Source organism: Alexandromys fortis, unplaced genomic scaffold (assembly GCF_014885135.2).
Source record: "Alexandromys fortis isolate MF-2015 unplaced genomic scaffold, M_Fortis_MF-2015_v1.1 scaffold_6, whole genome shotgun sequence".
Taxonomy (NCBI): Eukaryota; Metazoa; Chordata; class Mammalia; order Rodentia; family Cricetidae; genus Alexandromys; species Alexandromys fortis.
This window is the reverse complement of record NW_026067902.1, coordinates 4,983,425-5,003,348: the sequence shown is the minus strand read 5'-3', so window position 1 is coordinate 5,003,348 and position 19,924 is coordinate 4,983,425. Positions and strand designations below refer to the sequence as shown.

Sequence of the window (19,924 nt, the reverse complement as noted above, 5' to 3'; positions counted from 1 at the left end):
CAGATATCAGCACCTACAATTATAATCTTCCCAAACCCAGATGTCTAGACACCAGCATGAAAAGACAATCAATAACAGCCAGGCCAATATGTTTCCACTAGAGCCCTGCAACCCTACCGTGGCATGCGATGAGTATTGCAACATAGCTGAAGAACAAGAGAAATACCTTAAAATACCCTTTATAATATGATAGGGGTAGGTGAAGAGGAAACAAATAAATTCATCAAAGAAATCTATGAAAAGACAAACAGTGGAAGGAAATGAATAAAACAGTTGAAGATCTTAAAGTGGAAATAGAGTCATTAAAGAAAACCCAAACTGAGGGAAATGTGGAAAAGAAAAATTTAGAAACTAGAACAGGAGCCTCAGAGGTCAGCCTCACCAACAGAATATACAAAATGGAAGGGAGAATCTTGGGCATCGGAAACTTGAGAAATGGATACCTTGGTCAAAGGATATACTGAATTAAAAAAAATCATGAAACATCCAAGGAAATGAGGGACACTATGAAAATACTAAATCTATGAATAGTAGGAGTAGAAGAAGGAGAAAACACCCAAGTCAAAGGCACAGGAGATATTCTCAATAAAATCATAGAAGAAAAATTCTTCAATTTAAAGAAAGAGATGAGAAGCACACAAAACATCAAATAGACTGGACCAGAAAAGAAAGTCCTCTTGGCACAGCATAATCAAAAAACAGTGCAAAGAGAGACTACTAAAAGCTTCAAGGGAGAAAGACCAAGAAAGATAAAAAGGCAGCCCTATTAGAGTAACCACCTTACTTTTCAATGGAGTCTTTAAAAGCCAGGTGCCAGGATAGATACTCTACAGACTCTAAGAGAACACGCACGACAGACAGACTGCTATGCCCAGCAAAACCTTTAATCACTATAGATAGAGAAAATGAGATATTCCATGATAAAACAAAAATTAAGCAATATCTGTCTACAAACCTGGCCCAATAGAATGCATTAGAAGAAAAACTCCAACCTGAAGAAGTTAACTACACATAATAATAATCCCAGATGAGCAATTCAAAAGAGGGTAAACATGCCGCTGCCTCCACCACCACTTCCACCACCACCAGAACACCAAAATAAATAAATAACCCAAGTAACAGGAATCAATAAACTGCTCAGTAATTTCTCTCAACACCAGTGGTCTCATTTATCCAATAAAAAAGAAACAGACTAGCAATAAATGAGAAAACAGGGTATATTCTTCTGCTGCATTGCAGAAACACATCTTACCATCAAGATAGACATCACCTCAGCATAAAGGAATAGAAAAAGATATTCCAAGCAAATGGTCCTAAGAGGCAAACTGTTGTAGCCATTTTAATATCTAATAAAAAGACATGATGCAATATCTAATAAAATGGGCTTTAAACCAAAACTAATCCTAACAAATAGGGAAGGACACTACATACTCAATAAAGGAAAAATCAAATAAGATGACATTACAATTCTTAATATTTATAGAACAAACAGAAAGGCATACACATTCATAATAGAATTACTACTACAGCTTAAATCACATATTGACCCTTGCAAACTGGTAGTGGTTTCAGTAACCCGCTCTTGCCAATAGACAGATCATTCAGACAAAAACTAAGCAGAGAAATGCTGGAGCTAACTGATGTTAAAAACTAAATGAACCTAACCGATATTTATAGAACCTTTCACTCAACCACAAAACAATATCCCTTCTTCTCAGTAGGTCATAGAACTTTCTCCCAAATTGACCACATACATGGATACAAAGCAGTTCTTAACAAGCACAAGGAATTTGAAATAACACCCTGCATTTTATCTGACCACCATGGATTAAAGGTAGATATCAATAACAACAGAAACAATGGGCTACTTAAATACTCTTGGGAACTGAATGTCTCACTACTCAATAAAAAATGGGTCATGGCAGATATAAAGAAAAAGATGTAAAGGCTTCCTAGAATTGAATGAAAATGAATCCACAACATACCTATATGTATGGGACATAATGAAAGTGGTTCTAAGAGGCAAGTTCATAAAACTCCCAGGTGCCCAGGGCGATGTCCCCAGTTAGTTCCTGGGGCAGCTGAGGACAGGGAACCTGAAATGACCCTATCCTATAGCCATACTGATGAATATCTTGCATATCACCATAGAACCTTCATCTGGCGATGGATGGAGATAGAGACAGAGACCCACACTGGAGCACTGGACTGAGCTCCCAATGTCCCAATGAGGAGCAGAAGGAGGGAGAATATGAGCAAAGAAGTCAGGACCACAAGGGGTGCACCCACCCACGGAGACAGTGGGGCTGATCTATTGGGAGCTCACCAAGGCCAGCTGGACTGTGACTGAAAAAGCATGGGATAAAACCGGACTCTCTGAATATGGCAGACAATGAGGGCTGATGAGAAGCCAAGGACAATGGCACTGGGTTTTGATCCTACTTCATGTTCTGGCTTTGTGGGATCCTAGCCAGTTTGGATGTTCACCTTCCTAGACCAGGATGGAGGGGGGAGGACCTTTGGACTTTCCACAGGGCAGGGAACCCTGACTGCTCTTCAGACTGGAGAGGGAGGGGGAGAGGAGTGGGGGGAGAGGGAGAAGAGTGGGAGGGAGGGGGAGGAAAAAGGGAGACGGGGAGGGAAATGGGAGGCGGGGAGGAGGCGGAAATTTTTTTTCAATAAAAAAATTATATAAAAAAAGAATTGAACACTGGACCATGAAAAGAAAAGAAATTAGTAAATCTTCCACATATAGATAGACAAATGAATTGAGATAGAAATCAAGGCAGCCACACCTTTCTTGACAGCCACAAATAATATGAAATATGTTGGAGTAACTCTAGCCATTCAAGTGAAAGACTTGTATGATAAGAACTTTAAGATATTGAAGAAAGTAGTATTAGAAGATGAAAAATGGATTGGTAGAATTGGTATGGTAAAAATTGCCATCCTACCAAAAGCAATCTACAGATTCAATGAATTCCCCATCAAAATTACAACACAATTCATAATAGATATTCAAAAAATAATTCTCAGCTTCATATGGAAACACCCACACAAACCCAAATAGCTAAAACAATCCCGAATTGGTTTTTTTTTAATGTACTTTAGGTATCACCATTCTCAATTTCAAGTTGTACTCCAAAGCTATAGTAATGAAAATTTATGGTATTGACACAGAAAGATACACATCCAATAATGGAATAGAATTGAAGCCCCAGCAACACATCCAAACACCCATGAACTTCTGGTTTTTGGTAAAGAACCCAGAAATACACACTGGAAAAAGACAGCACCTTTAATAAACGATGTTGGTCAAACTGGAGCACTGCATGTAGAAGAAGAAAAAATAGAATCATATTCATCACCCTGCACAAAACTCAACCCCATTGGATCAAAGACTTTAACATAAATCTAGATATATTGAACCTGACAGATGAGAAAGAGCGGAATAGCCTCGAACTCACTGGCATGGGAGTAACTTCCTGAACAGAACACTGTTAGCATGGGCACTAAGATCAACAATTAATAAATGTGACCTCACGAACCTGAAAAGCTTCTGTAGAGCAAAGGACACTGAAGTTCAGATAAATCAGCTGTCTACAGTATGGGAGAAGATTTTTTTACTAACAATTCTACATTTATTAGAGTACTACTAGCCAAACTATATAAAGAACTCAAAGGGTAGGTAACAGGAAAACAAACAACCAAATTAAAAAAGAAATGAGGTACAGATTTAGGCCGAAAATTCTCAAATGAGGACACTCAAATGGCCAAGGAATACTTAACGTATTGTATATCTTCATCAGGGAAATGAAAATAAAAACTACTTGAGATTTCATCTTACACCCACCAGAATTGGTCTGATCAATTAAAGTGACAGTTCATGCTGGTGAAGACGGAGAGTAGGGGCAACATGCATCCATTGCTGGTTGGACTGCAAAGCTGTACAGCTTCTCTGGAAATGAGTGTGGCAGTTCCTCAGGAAAATGGGAATCGATTTACCTCAAGATCCAGCTATATCAGCCTTGGGCATATACCCAAATGACACTTCATTCTCTCACAAAGACATTCATTCAACCATGTTCGTTGCTGTTCTATTCATAATATCCAGAAACTGGAAGCAAGCTAGATGTCACTCAACAGATGGGGAGACGTGGTACATCTATACAATAGAATATTACTCAGCTGTTAAAAAGAATGAAACTATGAAATTCTTTGGTAAATGGATTGAACTAGAAAAAAAAATCGTGCTGAGTGGGTTATCCCAGAACCAGAAAGAGAAATATGTTATTTGGTTATATGTTGATGTAAGCTTTTTAGTCAATGATAACCAACCTATAATCCACAGAACCACAGAGGTTAGATCTAAAATAAAGGTCTAGGGGGGACATATAGAGCTCATTAGAAAATAGAATTAGATTAGATAGTTATGGATGAATGGTAATCTGGAATGGGATGACCAAATAGGAAGGGCAAGGGAAGAGGGTGATGAGGGAGGAAATACAAGGAGAGACAGCTAAATTTAAGGGCCATCTGAGGGATAGTATGGAAACCTAATACAGAAGTGACTTCCTAAAATACATATGTGATGATGATTTAATTAAAGTTGCCAAACTCAGATGAAACCCAATGTTGTTGGCCAGAGGGAATTCATGTGAATTCCCATACAATCCAGGCTGTTGCCAAGACAGCTCTCCACAAACTAATGGCAAGGCACATTGCTGAAAGCAACATGTATACAACTCATTGAATGCTGAGAAGTTAAACTTTTGCTTACATAGAGCCTTCATCCCATGTTCTAGCATCTTTGGTACATGAAGATACTCTGCGTACTACCAAAAGAGAAACATAAATACCAGTCCATCTACAAAGCTTGGATTGACATGTCATTGGTGTCTTACCTACAAGATATGCTAATGCAATGTTGGCACAAAGCTTGTGGGAGTAACCTACCAACATCTGATTTGAGTGAAGGTCCACTCCAGGAGATGGATCCCATACCCAGCAAAGATTGGATGACAAAGAACCTGAGATTAGATAGCCCATAGACCTAGGGTAAAACTGAATACTCTTGTTCTAAAAAAAAAAGTAGATGTAATAATAAAATGACTCCTAATGACATTCTGTTATACTGACAAATTAGTGCCTTGCTCTGCCATCATCAGAGAAGTTTCCTTCTGCAGTAAATGGGAACAAATACTGATACTCATAGCCAGACAATATGCAGAGAGTGAGAGACTTTCAAATACTCAGCCCTAGACAGGACGTCTTCATCAAATCTCTTCCCTCAGAGTTAAGGAACCCCAAGGCAGAGTAGGCCAGAGAGGATGGAGGACACCAAAAAAATTGAGGTCCTCTAAATCAATATGATTAGTATATGAACTCACAGAAACTGAGGCAGGCATGTATGGGTCTACACCATGTCCTCTGTCTATATATTATGGCTTCTAGTTGAATGTTTTTATGTGATTTATTGGTGCTTAGAGTAGATCTGTTTCTGTGCCTTCTCTTGGGCTCTTTTCCTTCTGGTTGATTGTTTTGTCCAACTCCAACATGTTAGCTTTTTAACTATTATATTTTATTTTATTGTATTGTATTTAATAATTTTCCCTTAAAAGCCTACTTTATTTTCTAATGAGGGACAGAAAGGCAGTGGATCCAGATGGGAGGGGGGAGCTAGGAGGAGTAAAATGATGTGTAAACTGTGATCAGGATATATTATGTGAGGGGAAAAATCTATTATCAATAAAAGGAAAACAAAGGTGGTTAGTGATGCATAAACTCTTGGTGTTTTGGTTGTGAACTCTGCTTTTAGATGACTGAACCCCCTCTCTAGCCCTGGGAGACACAACATCACAGCACAGTTTTTCCACCCCTTCTCTGCATGAGTCCTACATGCAGGAGTGTTTTCTATATGTATCCATAGGGAGAGGGCTTGACTTTTTTGTTGTTTGTTGATTTTTTGTGTGTGTGTGTGATTTTCTGTAATGGTCTCTGTCTGTGGAAAATGAAGTTTCACTAAAAAGTGTGAAGACTGCACTTATCTATGGGTAGAAGGACAAATGTTTATAGATTGTTAGGGATTTTGCTGGTTTAGTAAATCAGTGCTTGTAAAGTCTCTTGCAATAACTATGTTTTCACAAGACCACCTAAATGTGAGCTGGACAAGGATGACAACAACAGATATTTCAATCTGGGTGGGGAAAAGCCCATGAGGTCTCAAACCCTGTACAAAAAACAACAGGCAACAGAGAAAAGCAGGAAGTGTGAGAGGTTGTCTTCCCTAGGGAAGAGCACAACAATTTATTGGCTAGTGCAAAAGTCAACCTGAAAACATACATACAAGTAACATTATATGAACTCAACAGAGTATATTTAGTAGTATATAATTCTCTATATAATTGCATATATGTATATACATATATAGTATATATTATTTATTGTGTATATAAATGTGTATATTATATATGCATGTGTAGGTGTAATTTTCTTTCCCACCAGCCAACTCCCAAATAATCACACAGAAACTTATTAATTATAAATATTTAACTGATATTTTAGGCTTGTTACTAACTAGCTCTTACAACTTAAATTAACCCATTTTTTTTTTTAAATCGGTGTACTACTACATGGCTCAGTGCTTTTTTTTTTTAGCAAGGCATGTTCATCTTGCTTCTCCCTTTGTCTCCTGGCAACTCCACCCTTCATCATCCCAGTATTTTCTCCCTATCTGCAAGTTCTACCTAGCCTCTTTCTTCCTAACTACTGCCATTTACCTCTTTATTAAACCAACGAGACCAAATCTTCACAGTGCACAAAAAGGTTATTCTACAACATGCATGCAATAACAATTGATTTTTAAAAAAGAGGTATGAAATTTGAAAAGTAGGGAGGAGTATATAGGAGAATTTGGAAGAAAGAAAGGAAAGGAAGAAATATTGCAATTATAATACAGTCTTAGAAAGAAACACACAAAACAACAACAGTAACAAAGTGGCAGATAAGTCCCTTCAACCCTACACAAAGAACTGTGAACAACTAAGGAATGCTGAGAGTGGAAAGTATTGCCTTTTTCAGGGAAGAGCACAACAGTTGGCCATCGAATACCTAATTATCAGTCCTGAAAATATGCATTTGAGGAACATTATGTAGGCTGAGCAGTTTATATTTAGGGATATATATATATATGTATATACATACATGAATAAAAATGTATGCATGTAACAATTAATAAAAAACGACGCCATGAAATAGAACAGAGAGGGATATATGGGTGGGCTTGGTGGAAGGAGAGGAAGGGGGGAAATGATGTAATTATGATCTCAAAGACAAAGAAAAATGCAAAAATGCATTTTCTGCAAAGACCCGAGTCCTTCAGTTCACCACTAAAATGCTCATGTAGGAGGGGAACATCTCATGGGATCCCAGACAAAGAACTACAGGCAACTAATTACTACTGAGAATTAGTCTTCCCCAATGATGAGACTCCCAATTGATTATCCAATACCAAGTGGTCAGCTTCAAACCATATATATACACACCAGTAATGCTAAATTGACTCAATAGGTTGTGTGTGTAAGCACACACACACATATTACATATGTGCAATAAATAAAAAAAGGAAACCATGAATTTGAATTGGGACAGGTTGGAATTAGGGTGTAGGGAGGAAAAGGAAGGGGGAATGATGTAGTTTTGTTTAAAATTTAAAAATCCATAAGATCCATATTTGATGTATTTGTACATGTGTGTGCAGGAAGTAAGTCTTGTTATATATTGAGGGGAGAACAGAACACATCTCAACAATGTTGGCTGTTATAGCACAATGCTTGCAGCCTAGCTTCTTACCCTCGTATACTAAATCAGAGCATTATGTGCCTATGATGTTTTAGATTCGTATATGGAATTTAAATCTGCAACAATTTTGTATGCACCTTTCCAAATATGCAAAAGATGGCTTTATTTACTGTTACCTTGGAAACAGCAATGCTCAAATGCTATGCTTACTCTCTTTGGTACAATTAAAAATCATTTTATGGAGCAAATGTAATTTAAAATATTATCCTCAAGCATGGATTTTAATTAACCTTAATTAGATGAAATACATAATGATGGTTAGTGTTAACATTATTTGGAAATCTTAATATAGTTTTCTAACACATAGTATGCCAATGTCTTTAAAATTTTGTCTTAATAAATGCATGCATTACTATCCTCCTTACCCAGTGAGGTAGAGATGCTCTAATTATTGTTTAACTCTGTCAGTTCTGTGTCTGATAATTTTTTGGTTCATGAGTGCGCATATGATTGTGTGTTCGCAAGTGTTGACATGTACCATGATGTTTGTGTGGAGGTCAGAGGACAGCACTGGGTGTCGGTCCTCACTCTCTGTCATCTTTGGAATAAGTCTCTTATTGTTCACTGCTGTTTACAACTGGTTGGCTGGCCCGGGGACTTCTGGGGATTTTCTTATACCCACCTCCCATATTGTCTCAGGCGCACTCTCTCATCCATTACCATACTTGCCTTTACGTAGGGTTCTAGGGATTTGAACTCAGGTCCTCATGTTTATACAGCAATCATTTTTCCCATGAGTCATCACGTCAGTCTTCTGAATAATAATTTTATGAAGTTAAAAATTACCATGTCTACTTTGCTTGAAACTTTTCTTAATAATTAATAACCTTGGAAAACTCACTTATGAATTATTACTTCTTCAGTAACTTCCCACAGGGACATGAATTGATATGCATGCTTTCTTCTTCCATTTTTCTAGGACTCCACTATTGTTTCTCCAATTATTTTGAGGACTGATCCTCAGGGATTTTTCTTTTACTGGACAGATCAAAACAAGGTAAGAGATAAGATGTCTTCCTTATATTATTCTGTTGGTTATTTGCAAAGTATTTATTTACTTTCTATATAACTGACCGATTTAATGGATGAACCTTTGCAGTGTATTTATTGATTCTATTTTCAGAAACTCAGGCAAAAGGTCTTAGGATCTTTCATGGATGCTTGTATGAAATGGCGACTTCACTAGATCCTAGAATAATTGTTTTCTCTTTAAGACAAGAACTCAGGCTTTGTGGATTGCATTTGGTGAGCACGATCCTGGGTGTTCATTGATTTAAGTCCCTTTCCATGCAAAATGAAGAAAGACGATGAGAAAAATTCCTTTTGACCTTATTGGCAAAGGTTCAACAGTCAATCTTTTTTCTCTCTTCTCTCTGTGCTACAATTAACAGTTCTGATTTGGCCTTGATAATTTATTCATGTGATAGGTAATTGTGGTTGTCAACTTGACACTTCTCAAGAGAAGGAACTTCAGTTGAGGAATTGCCTCCTTCTTTGTCCTGTGGACATATCTATGGGCTATTTACTACTTACAATTTATGTAAGGAGTCAGGCCCCCTATAGGCAGTACCATCCCTAGGCAGGCTAGCCTGCCTCTGTAAGAAAGGTAGACAAACCTATGAGCCTACAATCAAGCCAGCAAACAGTGTTCTTCTGTGGACTCTGCTTCAGTTCCTGATTCCAGACCCTTTCCTTGGGATCCTTCCTTGGTTTTCATTGGTTATATACTCTAATCCATAAGCCAAAGAAACCATCCCTTCAAGTTGCTTTTGGTCATTGTGTTTCTCATAGCAACACAGAGGAAACTTGAATAGTGTTAAATTAAAGCTAGAATCCTTTAACCTTTTTATTGAGTTTTCAAAAAGCTTCCTACATTAGCTTTCTGCCCACAATACTAAGAATTCGGTAGTTCAGTTTTGATAAAGCCAGTTGATAGTTCCATACTGAATTATTAAAAACTGCCTGCAGATCATAAAATCTATCTGAGGTTTAATGGGCAGTTAGACAAGAATATTCATAGGAAGTGGCTATTATTTCAAAAATCACTGGCATCTAAGAGACCCAGTATATAGAATATTTGGGTCCTCTAAGTTTTGCTATCTGAAGAGGTAGTTTGTTGTTGTTTTTGAGAGTACTAAATGTATTTAGAAACCAATAGGCTAGCAATACTAACAGATTAGCGGCAGAACAGCTACAGGTTACTCAATTACTGTGTGATGGGTTACAAATACTAGTTTTTGAAACTAGTTATGTCCCAGGTATTCAAAGTTCTTGGATAATTGGCTTAAGGCTGCCTTGGGCAGTTTTTTACACTTGTGAGCACAGGTTCTTTCTCACCTGGGCAGATTCATTGTGAGAGTGTGGGTTATTCCAGAAAATTTTCCATGCTGAAAAGTTAGCACCTGGTCTCAAGGCCAGCCCCAAACTGGCATCTCCTAATCTCTCAAAAAGCAAATTCTACCCTGATGGTCCTAGAGTACATCTAACTACATCTAATTACTATCTGTGTGTTCTGCAAACTTCTATGGTCATAGATATGGGAACAAACCATAGAACTTAGGTCAGTGTCAAAAGTTATGTGTGGGTAAGATTTCATACTTAATGTTCATGTTTATTACTGGGTGTGTTAATCACATTGGCTAAGACATTCTGTTTGGTTTCCTGCTGTTATGTATAAAACAATGGCTTGAAAGAGTTTTTTTTTCCCTCCTAAAGACTATTTTTAGAACAGTTACAGCTAAATTTGTGAAAGATTTATTTATAATGCCTAGAGCATTTCTAAAGGTTGGGTGCTTGTACAAGGGACCAAACTGTCAGTTTGATTTTTTCAACTTGTAAATCAAATTTCCATAAAAGCAACAGAAGATATTTTAGGGTTTTTAAATAATTCATGGCAACTCAGTTAAGCTCCACCAGAAGACCAATCATAAACATTTCTTTGCTTAAGGAAGAGAAGCAGGTAGGGACAGAGGCTTTTGATGCATCTCTATTGTTCTAGAAGCCTAATATTTTACCCAGGCATATTTTCAGCATAGAAAAGATCTTTACATGTTTTATACCAGCATTTCCCTCTTGGTCACAATGCTGTTTATAACCAATGTGAACAAATAATTGTTGAAGGGGGGCGGGACTTCTTCTGTCTCTTTATTGTGTTTCCTCTTATAGATATTAATCTTCGTCAAGACATGGTAAATTTTACTTTTTGATTTTTAGATCTTTAATAATTCCTCATTTATCAGTTTGGAGGTTTATTTTTTGGTCAATGATCACATACCTTAGCCTCTAAAAGATGAGAAGATTTAAGAAAATAATAATAAAAGAAACTCACCACATTTTCAAGTTTGTCATTTTCTTTCTGGCTTTCAGCCCAGTCTTGGAACCAGATCAAGTGATGTATCCACGTTTTTGTCTTGGACGACTGTAAACAATGCATTAGAGTCTCTGCAGGCCGGACAAACTGTGCACACAAACAGAGGGCAGCACGCCAGGCTTTTAGTTGAGGTTGTGTATAAGATCCTTTGAAGGAACAACTGGACTGAGTGGCGCTATGATGATGCTCCTTAGAGGACTACTTGTTTAAAGTATGTTTCTTTTTCTTTTGGCAGTTAGTCTTAAGAATCTGTCCTCTGTGTTACAGAGATCTCAGAGAAAACACATAATACTTTTAAGGTTAGCGTTTGCATTTACACATTTGTTTCCCACGATTGGGAAGCTTCCATTGTATTTACTATAAGATGCTTCTCATCTCTCTAAGTCCTCTGCCAGCGTGCCCTGCCTTTGCTCCATGCAGCTTATGTGGAAATGCCGTGATTAGCCATCATTGGAAGCCTCCTGTGCTCACAGGAAAAATGAGTAGTATAAGAGCCAGGTGGTGGTGGTGCACGCCTTTAATCTGGGCACTCGGGAGGCAGAGGCAGGCAGATCTCTCTGAGTTTGAGGCCAAGAGCTAGGTCCAGGACAAGCTCGATAGCTCCAGCAAAACCCTGTCTCGAAAAACAAAAAACAAACAAACCAAAAAGGAGCACCTCAGTGGAGCCTTGGTATAAGAGCTTGTCTTGGGTAGCTCTGAAAGCAACCCCTCATAGTCATGGAGTCTAATGGGTGTCCGTTTCTTGTCAGGATTACACAGCACCTTGTAGCAGAGCCACTGTTTTCAAGCTGCGGCTTTCCCCAGCAGAAAATGCAGTGCTGCCATACCCAGACGCCTCTTCCACTTGTAACCGTAGAATTGACAGGTGACAAAGAAGACAGACAGTACAGATGATAGACTTCAGGATTGAAAGCCAGAACTTGCAGTCATTTTTAGAGAGCGGAAATGCGTTTAGTTCAACACTGACACGATATTTGGGTTAGTGTGAGCAGATGACTGTGAATATCACCTTTAGAGATAAATGTTCATACTTTGTTCCATTGCTGGACTCATTTTCGACACTCTTTCCACTTCCTGTTGTTTCTATAAAGTTTATTGAATACAATTAGCAAAAGCGAGTTACTGAATATGGCTATTTTATTTTTAGCACGGTGGTTTTTCTGGTCTCCGTGTAGAGTATGTAAGAAGGGTGTGTTTATTTATAAGTTAGGAGTGAGAAGAAGTTTCTATGCACGCCGAGTCCCAAAGAGGTTGTCTGCATTAGAATACACCACATGGACCCTGGCAGACACACAGGGAGTGCTAGCCACAAAATCTACGTGGCTTCGTGAATCTGAGAAAAGGGTCAACATAGAAGAACCCACAAACTCCTGTCTAGATGGCGACACAGTAGAATGTTGTCTTGCAATTTAATGCCCTGATTCTGTGCCAATTTTGATATAAAAATAAAACCAGTTTAGTTCAGATCTAAGAAGCTCTAATGGTTCAATAAATCCTTCCTTCTTTCCCTAAAAGAGAAGTTTTGGGGAAGGGAAGACAATTACAAAGATTTAAAAAGAAATGAGAGGAAAAACCATTCTATTTTACTGTGATACAGATTTCTTTAGATGCAGATAATACGCAAATAATTTTCTTTTAGTAAGAGAGTAAAGCAGTATAAAAGTTTTCAACATTGTCTGATAATCTGATAATCCCAATCCTAGTTTTTTTCTTTTCTTTTTTCAGTCAAGAATGAGTATTATCTTTCTGGTTAATTCCCATGTTTCTTTCATGAATTTGAATATACATTTTGTGTGCAATATGTGTAAATATTGCATTTTGTTTTCTTAAAATTCATTTTATCCTGTTATGTTATTTTTGCTACTTGAAAACTTAACTTTTGACTTCACAGAATGCCTTCGAGATGTTCATGATGAGTCCCTCCCCTTCTTTTAACTTGCTCAATTGTGTTTTAATATTGGATTGCAAACATATTTAATGGTAAGAAAGTTCGCATTAATGGAATTTTGGTATTTGCTTCTAATTTGGGGCAACAACAAACCTCCTTTGATACAAAGTAGTGGCTAGCTTGATGCTCTGTCTCTGAGAGTATGTGGGTCAGGGATTCCCCAAGGGAAACAGGTATCAATGCTGCCTGGAAGGTATACCATCTTGCATTTTAGTCTTTGGCTTTAAACGTTTACACCTATGAAATCTTATGTGAGAGAAGCTGTTTTCTCCTGCCCCAATCAACACTGTTAGGAAACATTTCAACTTTAGCCTGACTGATGCAACTGTAGTATCTAAGTTTTAATCTGCCCTAACTGGATTTGCCAGGAAACGGAGCATATTTTCGGTCATGACTGGCCATTTCTGTTCTGGGTTACTTGCTACATCCCCTGCACTTGTGTTGATACTTCTTGTGTTCTAGCTGTTGTGAATTTTGCAAATACATTCTTCTGTCTGTGGCTTGTCTTGAATTCCCCGGCAACTAATTCATGCGTGACAAAAGATGGCTCAAAGTCTTAAAGTTTGATGGGAGTCCCATTTCAACTTCTCTTTGTTTCCTTTTCTTCTGACTCTTCATCCTTATTGCTATCATTACTATTAATTAAGGTTTGGAATCCACATGTAATGGATACTGATGAATGGCGTGATTTGGAGTTCTTAATTTGATTTTTTTCAAATAGGTCATCCTATGGGTTGGTAGCTCTCTCTGCACTTTCTAGTTGCAGCCAGCGAAGGTCACACCCCATGGCACCATCTGCCTTGGGGCCTTCTCCCTGCCTTAGCATGGTAGGACTGAGCTGATGCCCCATTGCCATTCCTGACTTGAATAGCTTGAAATGGCAGCACGTATGAACTTCTTCATTGCCATTCCCTACTTCATTCTTAGTTACCTTCTGTCTTTTGCATTTTCTGGTTGAGCAATAACCGCCCTTTCTGTTTACCCATGATCTAGAGTGTGGCATACATCTATACCCATATATTCAGTCATTTCTGGGAAGCAGCAAAGGAGGAATTGTCTATGCTACCTGCTCCCTTTGCTACTCTTTCTTCCTCTAGGACTTGAAACAGTCTGGGGGCTCCATGGAAAGAGTGCCAATGACTGACATTTCTATAAATGTCAAATGTAGATACCCTTCTCTTGTAATTCGAGATTTCTATACAGAGTTCAAATGAAAAGTTTGGAAGTTAAATATTTACATAAGCCGCGGTGATATTTTTAAAACAGGAGTCCAGAGCTAAGAAATATTTTAGATGATGAATCATAAACCTCACCAAAATAATCATGTGATTTCCTATGAAAAAACAATCTGGCCTCCATAAAAAAATGGTGGGCACCTGCTTCAGGATGAACCGCTTGGCAGTGGACTTCCTCTGTGGTAGACACTTGTCAAGTACATTCCAGGAACATCACTTCTGGCCTTTCATGTGGTACTCCAAAACTGACGGTGTGCTTGGACATAAAGATCTGATTATAAATTAGGGGATGAAGTCTATTCATTTATCCATTGACTTCTCCTAGAGGCTCAAACAATAAATGAAATCATCTTAGCAAGGAGAACAATTGACATGATGCAGCCTTGTGGGCACTGCCGTTGGATACTGCCGTTATTTCCTGGCCCAGAGCAGAGCCCCAGTTGCTGCAGTGACAGCTCCGGTAGTCAGTGCTTTCCTCTCTCTTTTCTGTCTTTCCATGTGTACTGTCAATGAAGATAGATAGAAACAGTTCCAAGTGTACTACCTCATCCTCGCCCTTCCACAGGACCCCTGCTGTGTTCCGGTGTCCAATCAGCGTCTGTATCCTTTTGCCCCCCCCCCCCCCCCCCCCCCCCCCCCCCCGTTGTTAGAAGTCACTTTGCATCCTCTGTAGCTTCTCAGGGTCTGGTGAGTCACAGCCACCCTAATCAATGAGATCTCATGGGTACATATCACACACACCTGAACCTCCTCTCAGGAAAGTCCACCCAGAGGTGCATGCAGAATAATGTTAAAGCATTCCTGTAGAATAAAGGCCACCCACTTCATCATTAACTGGTTTGACAGCACCCTATAAGGCTTTCTTCCTTTTCTGTCTCATTCCCACTGTATCCTAGAATGACTTCAAAAGTAAAATGTTTTCACAGTAATCTTTGTCTGGGGATGTCTTTTTACGAATATGTAAGACTGATCAGGTTAGTGTAGATGCCTCCCGATTGAGAGTGGCAAAGATATTCCTTATGTAAGATCTGTTACTTTAAGCCATGGCTGGTTTTCCTCAACAGAAGCAATTTAAATTGCCGTGGCACATGTGCCATTGAATTCTGAGCCTGATGTGTGTTCGAGTCACCTCAGTAACTGCCTAGACCCTGCTTTGTTCATCTAGAAGAAAAGTATTGCCGAGTTAGGATGGGTATGAAGGTACACTGTGAACAGCCACATCATGCTCATTACTTCATGAACACCTAGTTCTTCGTGGTGACGTTTGCTATTAATATACACAATCTCCGGTTACAGTTGCTCCTCATACATTGTTAGGGACCACAGATGTGCTCCTTTGAAAACCAAGACACCATGTTTGCATTCTTATTCCCTTTTATCTTCTTGGTAACAGTGACCTGCTTCATATTCAGTCTTATTGTGGTTTTTTGATCTAGAGCATTGAAGCTTGAGGCTTATTGGGCAAACGAGATGTTTGTTTATGTTTGCATTTCATAATGTTGTGGGAACTGAGCCATGGAAGTCGAAAGAACGGATTTACTGCCAGGAAGATGTTTTCCTCTGAGGATATTTGCTAATAAATCCTCCATCATAGGTGAAAGTTTTTTAGACCATAGGGGATTTGAAGCATCTCATGAAATAAACTTTAAGATGATTTAGAGGCCTTTGATAAGAGAAAATGGTACTAATATCCTCTAGGAGCGTCAAATGCTGCACAGTTGCCTCTGTCTTTTTCCTAGGAAAAAGATGATTTAGGATTATCACAGTTGTACTGGTACCAGGCACTGTTTCTCATCCACACTGACTTGATTCTTAGACGTTAGGATTCTGAGCATAAGAAAACAGCCCCGAGTCAGATTGCTAGGAACAGGCAATCTCACTACTCGTCAGTTCAGTTTCTCTTTAAGTTCCATTGCTATCAACACTATCCTCATCGGGAAGACCTCCCCTCGATTTTTCACTTCCAAAACCACTGGCTAGCCCAGGAAAGCCAGGTTTTACTCAGGCCTAATGTTTGTAGATATAACTTAAGCGTTCGTGTTAGTAGATTGGAATTTTTTGCAAATCCTTGGTGGGTGGCAATTCATGACATTTCTATAGAATTTCGGATGAAGCACTGTTTCGTGAAGTATATTTTAAAATCACTGTAGTTATGATGAAATGGCACCATGACAGTTTCTTCGCAATCATTTTCCAGTATAATAGGATTGCTATGTCACCATCACCGTGTGTCCTTATGGGAACAACAATAGCAACACACATGTAAGTGATCCAAAGAATCTAGAAATATGGTGGCACTCTGGCTTTAATTCTGAATTCAATATTCTCAATATAACTTAATTACAAAATTATGCTTGGTTTTATGAGTTGCTTATATTTAGCTCTTCTCAATCTTAGAAATTAAATGGGATATTTTCCATACTCTGAAGCTATTATGGGGGACTCAATTCTTTTTGATAGAAGCAGGATTTGAGGTATTGAATTGAAAAAATATGTGGAGAAAATATAATTGTATGTTGTTTACAATTTCATTTCTTTTTTTACAGGGCCAATCATTGGCCTTTGTAGGAAACAGAACTTCAGATACACAGTACCAACATAAAATTGTGCTACCTTATCTGAGCTGCAGATGTCTTAGACAGTGACTATTCTTGGTTCTTTAGTGGTTTCTTTTCTGGCCAAGGCAAGATTGTTGGTTCCTACTCATGGGATCCCATCAAGCGCTTTCTATAGTTATTCAGCAGAACAAACTTCTCTCTCTATTTTGGTAAAACTGAATTTAGATCTGCATTTCGAAAGAATTTTTTGCTGCACAAGACTGAAACAGGCAACATATCTATTTTGTTGCATTTTCATGGGTTTCATTATTATTTATTTTATTTAAATAATATAGAAAGGAGAAAAATGTAACCTTGGAACAAACAGTTCATTGAAAAGTCGTTATCCGCATACAAATTCAAGTCTGGGGAAATGTTGTTCTTAGTATGTGTGTTTGCTTGTATATTTTCAAGAGTGTTATTATTGGCATTAGCACAAGTGACAGCAAATACACCTGTGATATTGTCCTCATGAAAGAGAGAAAAAGAGAGACGGGAGTATATATATATACATACATATAATAGAATATCATATTGTACATATACTAGTCTACAATATATTCTATTATATATTTAAAAACTATATAGCAACTATTTAACTGTGTTATGCTAATGTACATAGTGTTTAATCCTTTCCATAAGCTTGTGAAGGTCAGTGCTATAATTATCTCCATTTATAAGGAAATAAATTGAAGTGCATGAAGAGGTAATGTACTGACCTTTGGCTATGTGGTTGGCCGGTGTCAGAAATAGCATCAACGCTGGTCAGTCTGGCCATATGGCTTTGCTTCTCACACTTTATATTTTAAAGAGGGTGATTAAAGAGTTAGGTTGTTTATATGCAGGACTTTCCTCCTCAGACTTGTTTTATAAAGAACCTTACTAGGCATGGTGCATTTGCCAATAGAGACAGAGACTATGAAGAAAGATTCTCAACTTGGGCTGCACATTAAAACTCACTGGAGAGCTACAAAGAGCACGGCTGTTTGCCCCTCACCCCCGAGGATTCTGATTTGCTGGGCTGGTGTGTGGTGTGCACTGAATTTTTTTTTTCTAAAGAGCTCTTCATTTGTTTGTATTGCACAGCCCAGGTGAGCATCACCAACGAATTCAGCAAGCGTAGAGGCTGTGCACACACTGCTGTAGCCGTCTGTGCCGTGGCCTACTTATCACCAGCAGTAACACTCAGCATGGACATTGACCTATAGGTCTGGCAAGATTCTGAATTATTTGAATATGATTGGATGATATCTCTTATATATTGTGTTTAGTAAGGCAGGAAATTACTAGCATTTTTAGAATGTCTCTTAATATCCAAGAGTGGACCAGAATAGGATTTGGGGGTTATATCATTAATTATTTAAAATTCATTAGCTTTCTGCTCCCCCAAACACTCAGGTGTTATCCCTCGGTCCTGTGCTTACCACATTCCCCATACAAGCCTGGTTATGCCCCCTTGTGCTGGTCTGTTGGATTCCCCACTAGATAAAGAGACATAATTAAATTAGCTGCCCCTTTGAATATGAGAATGTGATATTAACAATGACCTCAAAGATCTGAGGCAGCGCAGTGACAGAGTATGTGTTACTGTGTACAAGACCCTCGTCAGAATTTAGCACGCATAATCCAGACCAAAACAACCAAAGCAAAACAAAACAGCTAAAAGAAAAGACAACGTAAATCCTGTATAATTATTTATTTTTACAACTAAACTTTCCTTTCCGAAGCCAGCCTCTATCTTATTAAGTTGCAACATTGTATCATTTCTTGTCCGTTTATGAGAACATTCCCTTTATTTCCAAATATTCCCAACCAGAAAGACCATGGGAAGTCAGGTCATATTTACACGTGGTCGGAAGTCTGCCTTTGAGTCATCTTATTTGGTGGAACTGGGCAAAGCGAATTCACAATTCTCTCATGACGGTGCTTCGTTTGCACTCTGCCTTCTGCAAAGGTGGCTGACCGGATGAGGATGATTTGGCATGAGATTTCCGTCCAGCACTGTGCAGAACTCTGCTTCGGGTCCGTGGTCTGGAGATGGTATTGCGCCGTGACAAGCAGTGCACCTGGGTGAGATGAAGGCTTCAATGAGAAGTTTTATGAGGCAGAACTAGTTGCTATACTAAGAAGCTAATGACTGTGCTGCTATACATAATGGATTCTATTTTTAGGTGAACATTTGTTCCTCTTGCATGGCTTCATTACGCAAGAGGACAGCAGCCTCGGCATTATGTTTTGAATGTTGAGATATTAGAATACCAGGGTAAGCGCGACCTTAGATGCATTTCAACGTCCTCGTAGGCTTGAGCCCTACAGGGTTCACAATCAAAGAGAGAAATGAAACACCAAAGCAAGCTTTGGTGTTGGCTGAGTTCCTTCAGCTGTCAACCGCAGGTTTTATTCAGGTGACCGTTTGCAATATGGACATGCAGCGGGCACGTGAGGTAGGCAGGCAAAGGCCGTTAATGTGCGCAAGTGATGAAGTACGTTAGCATGGTAGACGAGGGATTCCATTCCCCTGGGGAACTCTGGAGACAGCACAGACGAATCCCAGAGTAAGTGACAGCTCTTCCAGAGGTGTTGCCCCTGCTCATTTGTCTACTTATCCCCTTGATCCAGGCCACAAGTCAAGCAAATTTCAGGCTCTGAGGAAGCCCACAGTCACAGCTGCAGCTGAGACCTGTCCGTTGGTGTGTATGGTGTATACACTGGCACACTCGTTAGTGACTGCTAGCGAAGCTTTCATTTACAGGCGCTCTGACTTTGTGTATCTGTATTATATAAACTACAAACTGGGAGTCGCACCCATTCATAAGCAGATTTGGCCTCGTCTGTACAACACTTTTAACGCATAAACGTGAATTTCTCGTGTTTCAAAAGCTAGGGATATGTAATTCTAAATTTCTCCAACAAA

At 38.8% G+C, this 19,924-nt stretch overlaps 1 protein-coding gene across 2 annotated transcripts in view; it reads left to right on the top strand.

Annotated features, from left to right (window-relative positions):
- Plcb1 (phospholipase C beta 1) overlaps positions 1–19,924 on the top strand; it is a 675,692-nt gene that overhangs the window by 17,421 nt on the left and 638,347 nt on the right. For both annotated transcript variants that reach the window (XM_050132255.1, XM_050132262.1), the window contains exon 2: positions 8,780–8,857. In XM_050132255.1, coding sequence (XP_049988212.1) covers positions 8,780–8,857 — 78 coding nt within the window. The remainder of the gene's footprint in view (positions 1–8,779; positions 8,858–19,924) is intronic.